This window comes from Cyprinodon variegatus, unplaced genomic scaffold, assembly GCF_000732505.1.
Source record: "Cyprinodon variegatus isolate N-32 unplaced genomic scaffold, C_variegatus-1.0 Scaffold589, whole genome shotgun sequence".
Lineage (NCBI taxonomy): Eukaryota > Metazoa > Chordata > Actinopteri > Cyprinodontiformes > Cyprinodontidae > Cyprinodon > Cyprinodon variegatus.
In genome coordinates, this window is record NW_015151042.1 from 434,539 (window position 1) to 442,956 (window position 8,418).

The 8,418-nt window shown below is 37.8% G+C and overlaps 1 protein-coding gene across 1 annotated transcript in view; it reads left to right on the forward strand.

Moving 5' to 3' along the window:
* The first annotated feature begins 3,863 nt into the window (after positions 1-3,863).
* The window catches only part of LOC107095981 (follistatin-related protein 1-like), an 11,324-nt gene continuing 6,769 nt past the window's right edge, over positions 3,864-8,418 (forward strand). Inside the window, exons 1-3 of the mRNA XM_015392391.1 lie at positions 3,864-3,944; positions 4,048-4,119; positions 6,541-6,630. Coding sequence (XP_015247877.1) covers positions 3,900-3,944; positions 4,048-4,119; positions 6,541-6,630 — 207 coding nt within the window. The 5' untranslated portion in view covers positions 3,864-3,899. The remainder of the gene's footprint in view (positions 3,945-4,047; positions 4,120-6,540; positions 6,631-8,418) is intronic.

The following is an 8,418-nucleotide window of genomic DNA, read 5'->3' on the forward strand; positions in this document are numbered from 1 at the left end:
GAGACTTGTTCCAAGAAGTTTTCAATTAGTTTGTCACTTAAATACTCACTTATTGTTTCTGCTAAGTAAGTTAGTTTTGCTTTATTTGTTTCATAGAATGGTTAATTTTGTATTTATTGGCTTCTGTTATATTGTGCCTCCCTAATTTTGTCGCCTTGGGTTACTCCATCCCTTTTTAAGCAGCCTTTAGTTTTTTGTTTGCAGGTCAGTTTTTTGTTTGAGTTGGATCCTCAGTTGACCTTAGTTAAGTTGGGCCCAGATTCTGTATTTAAGTTATTTTGTATTCCTTTTGAGCCTTTGTTAACCCTTTTTACACAATTAAATGAAAGCACTTTTTCAAATTTTGAACACATTTTGTCCTTATTTAAGTTTGGTCCCTCACATACATTTTGATTTTTAAAAATTTCATGTTACTAGATTACTGTGATTATGACAGAAATTTCTTTCTTCTTCTCTTTTTCTTTATTTCTGCACAAAAAAACTATCAGTGCACAGTAAGCCTGTTATAAGCCTGTTTTTCATTGTAATGAATTTGGACTTCGGTTCTTGTCATTACTTCTTCATCAGCTCCACCAAGTAGGTGCTGATATCTGTAGGTGTAAAGATTTCAGTGTCTTCTTGCCTGCACCACACCTCTGCTATCAGCGATAAAATTCCTTTCCTCTAAAGAGAACATGTACACAAAGGAAGGCAGCAGGAGCAGGCGTCCATCCTGACCTCTGCAGACTAAATTTAGGAGGGACTACATCGGCATAGCAGGGGGTGAGAAGGTGGGTTTATCAGCAGCTCTGTGTCTCTTTGGATGCACTGCTGACAGTCACACTGCTGACACTATGATGCTTCAAGAACAAGAAGCAAAACAAATAGAGAAAGAAACCACTTCAGACCTTTTGGATTCCCTAAATGGACTGGGTCACATCAACTAAAAAATCTAGAAACAAAAGAACATACGGTAAATTAAAAAGAGGATAAATTTAAAAAATGATCCAGCAAACAGAGAGTGAATAGAAGCAGAGTTACTGGGTTATCATATCAAAGTTGTTTCTGACTTTCTGAGTCAGATTTGATTAGAGTGATGGTTCAGGAGAAGAAACAGTTTCTGACCTACACTGCTCTGTAGCGCCTTCAAGAGGGGAGAACTTGTCATGACTGGGGTGAGATGTGTCGGTGGTTTTTCCTGCCTTTGTGAATGTATAAACCCTGAATGGAGCCAGGACTGTAATAAGCTGTTCCTGCCAGTTTTACTGATGGTTCCTGAAAAAGGAAATAAACCTGCATAGATGACAAAAAGACTGATTTTTAATTTAAATCTACACAATATCCACTAATCATTAAAACTCTCTGCATGTTGTTGCTCTTTTCTTGCCTTAAAGGGTTTTTTTTTTTCTTGGCTTTATTTTTTTAAAAGCTAAAAATGACATGAAAGGATTTCTTTTATTGAGAGCTACTTGAACTTTTCAACCAGTGAAGCCTCCCAGTGAAACCACTGGAACATGCAGTTGTAGGATTTTGATGGCAGATGATCTATCAACAGAATCCGCCTATATACTCCTGTATGAGAGATAGGGTTATTTATTTATTTATTTATTTATTAATTTATTTATTTATTTATTTATTTATTTATTTATTTATTTATTTATTTATTTATTTCTGTAGGGGGAAAGAACAGGCACAGCTTATTACTGTAGTCCTTTGTGGCCCCCTGGCGTCCTCATCGTAGTACTGCATCATTGAAAGGAACGTCACTGGAGGAAGAACACCAGTCATTTCATTTCACTAGTACTGTTACAGCTTCTACTAAAGAATAACATTTTTAAAGCATAAATTATGATAAAGGGAATGTTAAATTAAAAAATGAAAAAATGACAGACAGTTGGACAAAGATTAAGGCAGTTCGTTGGATATGATTTTATTTAGTGACACCAAAGCAAAGATTGAGCTATAAAAATCCAAACTTTCTAGTTTTTTATTGGTAAAATGAAAAATAATTAGACCACAATTATCATTTTGTCTTCATTTTCAACACTTTCTGCTACTTTGTGTTGTTACTTCACATTAAATCCAAATAATATGAAATTTTTATTGTACATGCAGGGCAATAAAATATAAAGCAGACCCAGGTTTTTTTCATTGAACTTTATTAGGATGAATAATTTCTTCACATGTACTCTGTGTGACTGCAAATATACAGATGACTGTAGTCTGAATCAGAGGATTCAATTCAGTTTATTTATACAGATCCATTTCACAACACACATTATCTCAAAGCATTTACAGAGACGATTGATGCCGTGTAGTGCATTAATGAAAAGACGCACACGGTCTGCGTGGGTTTTATGTCAAAACTTTACTGACCAACTGCAATCTCAGTACATGGTCTCCCAGGTAACCTATTGCCTGGTGCATTATGGGTAATGTAGTACATTTAAGCAACACATAACAACACACAGATCATCCAGTCAGATTGGTTCAAACTTTTTATCGACTTTGTAGGATTCACTCATCCTGGATGAGCATGAGGTCAAACTAGATATTAGCTTCTTTGTGTTGTTAACTCTACAGAAATCCCTTACACAGAGAAACTGGACTAAACACTGAAAAACAGACCCAACTATTTAATCTATAATTGAAGTTTCTAAAATACTGCAGAATGGAAAAATACAGAAAGAATGAAACAGAATGATGAAAAGGGGTCCCTACGTCCTCCAGCAGTCTAAACCTATAGCAGCATAACTATAGAGAGAGCTCAATATAACCCGATTGATGACTTGAGCTTCCTGAGCTATCTCTATAGTTATGCTGCTATAGGCTTAGACTTCTGGAGGACATAGGGACCCCCATTTCATCATTCTGCTTCATTCTCTCTCTGTTCTCCTATTCTGTAGAATCTGTTAGTTCAATCTCTTACGTTCTGCTCTCTCTGCTTTTCCTCAGAGTAGCTTTGCCTCATCTGTTCCTGTTTGGCTGTGACTCCATCCTGGAGAGAAATATCAGCTGTGCTGCTTCCATCAACACCCTTGTTTATAGATGCTGGAGATCGGCCTGTTTTTCAGTGTAGTCCTGTTTCTCTGACCGTGACTGAGTGGATGTGCTCTCTTCGTCCTCTGACATGGGAGCTGGCTCGGAGCTCGTCTGCCTGGCTGTGTGTTTCCTGGACGGGGCCGCCTGTGGAGCTGGTTGACAGTTGCCTTTTGTATCTCTGCTTCTTTTTCTATGTCTGCTTCTGTCTCCTTGAACCCCAGTGGGCCTCAGCAGATGGCCACTCACACTGAGCCTGGTTCTGCTGGAGGTTTCTTCCTGTTCAAAGGGAGTTTTTCCTCTCCACTGTCGCTACAAGCATGCTTAGTGTGAGGGATTGTATTTGAGTCAATGAGTCGATGCAATCAACTGGTTTTCCTTAGATAGAAAACTTTGTATCAATTTGACTGGATGATCTGGTTGAACTGTAAAGGGCCTTGAGATGACTTGTGTTGTGAATTGGTAAATATATAAACTGAATTGAATTGAATGACTTGCAGAAATCTCTCATACCGAACAAAATGACAGCAGAGAGGAAAACCCATCGATTGTCTTAAAAAAATGGAACCTGTAGATAGATGAATGCAGTAAAGGAGGCTAAATGAAATAAAAAACGGGAGTTTGTCAGATCCAGTTAGGATAATTATAAACTAAATCCAAATCCTGAAGACATTTAATTAAATAGATACTCGTAAATTAAGGTTTGAGGCAATTTGTTGTGTTTCTGGCTGTTAAACCATTTGAACACATCAGCCAGCTGCATGCTTTGACATTGGGTCAGAAGAAGAGAGCAGATGCTGGAGGGGAGGGGGCGGCCCGACTCAGGACAGCTGCGTCTCATTCTGCTCCCCATCCTTTTCTTTTCTCTCACTCCGCCTCAGATGTTGCTCCTCTGCAGAGTCTCCCTCTTCACCATCAGATTTAAGGTTTGTTCTTTATCATTATTTCAAACTAAAAGAGATGAAAAGGAGGTATGATTTCCTTCTTGGTGATTTTCAAACATTCTGATGTTTGAATTTTTTGTTTTAGATGACAAATATTTCTGCACTGCTGCTTCTTTGGCTCCTCCTTTCTCCTTCATCTCCATCTCCTATTGCTAAGGTAAACACTAATGGGTCAACTTTTTTTTTTTCACCAACCAAAAGACTTTTTAAAAAGAAGGCAGAGGCTCTCTGAGGATGAGTTATTGGTATGCTAGGTTACTGTAAACACTAGCTGTGTTTCTGTTAACAAGTCTAGACTTGAACAAGCTGCTGCTTCATGTTTTTCACAACAAACATGAGGTAAGAAGATGCTGACATGTAAAATGCAAGTTTTAAGCATGTTTTTATCTGAGAATGGGTTGTTTATGGTTTTAAAGAAAACATGCTTGTCCTGTATGGGGTGAATTTTGGTACAATTATTTTGGCAAGCAAAGAACACATTTTATAAATTGAAATGTTAAAAAAAATTAAATTGAAGAAGAAAACTTAAAAAAAAAACTACTTCCTAATTTTATTTTTTTTTTATCTTAAAATGTTATTTTTTCAGAGTGAGATTTATAAATAGTATTCTTCCAGAGTATGTTTTAAAGATCCCATTCTCTTTACTTCATGCCCAATACTACTGCTCAGTGTTGACATTACGTTGTGTAATCTGTAAGGCTGCAAATCAGTGATTTCTACTCATAAATGTAATTTTTACTTGTATTTTTTTTTTTAGTTTTTTACTTGCTTTAAGAAGTTTTAGGCTTGTTTTCTCACAGTTGAAACATCTAACGTTACATTTATGAGTTGACTAGGAGCAAATACAAATCATAAATGTAATTATGTGAATTGTGCTACGTTAATTGGTCACATACATTTTTATTGACAATTATCTCACCCCATACCCACAGAATTACTGAGCTCTCACCGTGCCAGAAATTACCGTCTAATTTAAAGCCTTTCTAAATGCGAATTGTTTCAAAATCATTCAGTAAGTTAACAGATATGTTTATATTAGGGGTTTTCTTTCATTATTGTTAGAGGCTGAACCAACTTTGTCTGGGTTTTTTATACACAAAAATAATAACAGTCTTTGAAAGTCAAATGTAAAATTAACAGTGATTTAAATGAAATTAAAGAACAATATTTAGAGGATTTCTTTAGTGATGTCCTTGAGCAAAGCCCACTAATCAGCTGGATGAAAAGCAGGACTTCCTGTAAGGGGACAAGATAAGGCATGAAGTAATAAGTACAGCTGAGGGCAGCATATTGCTGGGAGACAACAGCAGCTCTTAAAGGCAACAGATGTCAGCGGGGCTGCAGGCGACGGGCAGGCAGCTGTGTGCTTTGTGTCAGAGCGTTTGAGGTAGACGCCGGATCTCTGCATGTGCAGACATTTCTTTCTAAAAACATAAACCTGACATCATTCTCTCTTTACTTTAAAAGACTTTCACAACAGTTACTGAACAAGCAACACTCGGGATCTTCAAATCTAGATTGTAGGTTTTATGGATGGTCCTATTTCTAATCCAGGGAGTTGTGTATTGTAGCTCACTGCTGCCTCATTTTAACCTGGATTATAATAAAGGAATGATCATTATTTTAGGGAACAGATATTTACATTCCAGCATAATCTCCTCATCTAACCCACATTAAAGTACTTTGTACTTTTTATGGAGTAAATTTTGTTCCATTATTATTGCAAGAGAATATTTTTTTTAATTTGTAAATCTAAAGCAAAGGAATTTTGTAAAACAAAATAAAATATTAAAAAAAATAATCCCAAAAATGTACATTTGAAAAACAGATATTCTTTTTAACTTTTTTCCTCATTTAAACTATTAGATCTTTTTTTTATTCATATTCTATTATTTAAAATATTATCTTACATTTTTTTCTTTTCTTGTATTGAGTTTTAGAAATTGCATTCTTTCAAATTGTGTTTTCCAGATCACATTCTGTTCACTATCTTGGGGCGGGCTTTCCTTTAGACTGAGCAGTGAAGATGCATTTCTATTGGTCTGCTGGACTTTAGCAATATTTTCGTTGTTCAAGAACAGGCGTATTTATAGGCTTTAAAGTCAAGAGAATATGATTTAAATGAATGCAATTCCCAAAAAACTATGAATCTGAAAAAAACAAAATAACAAAAATTCTGTAAAACTAAATTTAATTAATAGACTTTGAAAAAATTCAATAAAGAAAACTGCAATCTGAAAGAAATCATCAAAGAAATTAGTAAAGTTATGTTTCAGACCTTTTGGGGGAGGGGTTATGATTTGGTCTAACAGCATAAAACCAAACTGTTATAACATTTTTATTTAATTTGATGGGGTTAAAGCATCAAATGGCAAAGAGGAATCTTAAACAAGTTTTATGGGGGTTTTAAAGCATCTAACGCTATGCAGCTGTATCTTTTGAACCCTTGTCATTCATGTTTGGGGTTAAAGGTCACCATCTGGAGAGTGAAAGAGAGTTGTAATCCCCCTCTACCTCCACACACAGACTTTTTAACACGCAGGGCTATGCTGAATGTCTGTGTGTTTGTGTGCATTAGGATCCGTCTGCATGTGCTCAGACTTTCTGTGGAGCAGGCAGGGAGTGTGTTTCCACCGACAGAGGACTACCAGAGTGTCGCTGCTTACAGGTACAGTTCTGACTTCTTTGGGTTATTTAAACTTTGTAATATCTGTAGGTTAAACTGACATGTATGCTTCATCACAAGTTCAGCCCCAAACAGGGAAATATTTATCCTAAGGAAAAGAAGCACAAAAGAATGTATGTAAAAGTGTTTATAACTGTAAATGCAACCTGATATTTGTAATTAAAGTTAGTATTTGTTTCTTGTGTTGAAAACGTGTCTTCATCCTGTTTGTTTGATGTGAAGCATAAAAACTGGAGCAGTGAGTGGAAGTCCAATGTTTTGTTTGATGCATAGATATTTGCATCATGCAGCAAAACCAAAGTGGCAACACCAGCCCAGCATTGTGATCTGAGTCACAAAACTCCCAATTTAAACGCTCCATCTTTGACATAATCTAGATAATCCCGGTCTCCCTCCCCCAGGCCTCTGTCCAGCACATTTCAGCACAAACACTGGTTACACTGAAAGCTGTCAAAATGACACTGAAGGCCTGTACAATGACTGGTACATCACCACTTCAGTTTCTACCTTTTGATTCACTAAGTTTGGCATTGTCTGCATCTTCTCCTATACATTTTCAAAAATCAGAAAACTCATGCATGACTGCTGAATTTCAGCTTTCTAGAGGCGCTCTGTCATCAATCCCTGGCGGTCCCCTCATCCTGGTGTCCTATTGAGTGCAGGGAAGTGGGCAGCAGAGGCAGCTGCTTGGCGTACGGTCTGATTGGACATCTCAGCCTTGAGCCTGGAAGCTGGCCTGGGTTTGCCCGTACATACTGTGGATCTTCTTCAACAGGAAAACCCTCATGGCCGCTGAATCCTGGTCCTGATCCAGGGATTCCAATAGTCATGATGACAAAGAAGCAAAGAAGATAAAGAAAAAGATTAAGAAGAAGATAAAGAAGTTGAAGGAGCTATCAAACCTGAAGGCTTTATAAATAAGGAGCTGGGAGGGAAGAGGAGAGTCCAGAGGATGGAGAGACCAAAACCTGAACAGTTATTGTTGTCAAAACCAGGAAGTAGATCAGGTTGAAGAGCAGGGTGAAAGCGCAGAACATCCAGAAGTATTACATAATGGTGACAGTACACTGGAAGCACAGGCTGATCTCCACATTGATGTCCTGGTAAAAGCAGGGCCCAACGGGACAGAATGAGGGCAATGGGGGGCCAATTATTCTGATGCATGGCTCCTGGTCCGCGGCTGTGAGACTGCACCTCCCATTCCCTCCTCTCCAACTCCTAAGCTTTCCTCTCAGGTTCCCCCTGCTTCCTCAGGTCCTCTGCTATGGTGGAGTTCACTGCAGGATGGGAGTTATCAGAGCCATAGTTGCCATTTTTTATCAGTAAAAAAGGCGGATGTTGTGGCTGTTATCGGTTTTTCCAGTCAGAGGTATGCTGCTACAGTCAACATACCGGTTAACTAGCAACTAGTGGCTGGAAAATAAAATCTGCATCCATCCAAGCTGCTAACATCTACTTTATAGTCCGGCAGGGCCAAGGATATCAGAGGAAATCAGATATTTTCTGAGGCAGAAAAACAAGAACTAGCTAGCGTTCATGTCTGAGTCATTACTGGGTGTAATGGCTGTGGACATAGTGTGTTTTAAAACTCAGCTACCTCCTTATTTGCACATAAATGTGAAAAAAGGTGGCCCTGAACAAAAATGGCCCTAAACAAAGGTGGCCCTAAATAAAGATGGCCCTAAACAAAGGTGGCCCTGAACAAAGATGGCCCTAAATAAAGATGGCCCTAAACAAAGATGGCCCTAAACAAAGGTGGCCCTAAACAAA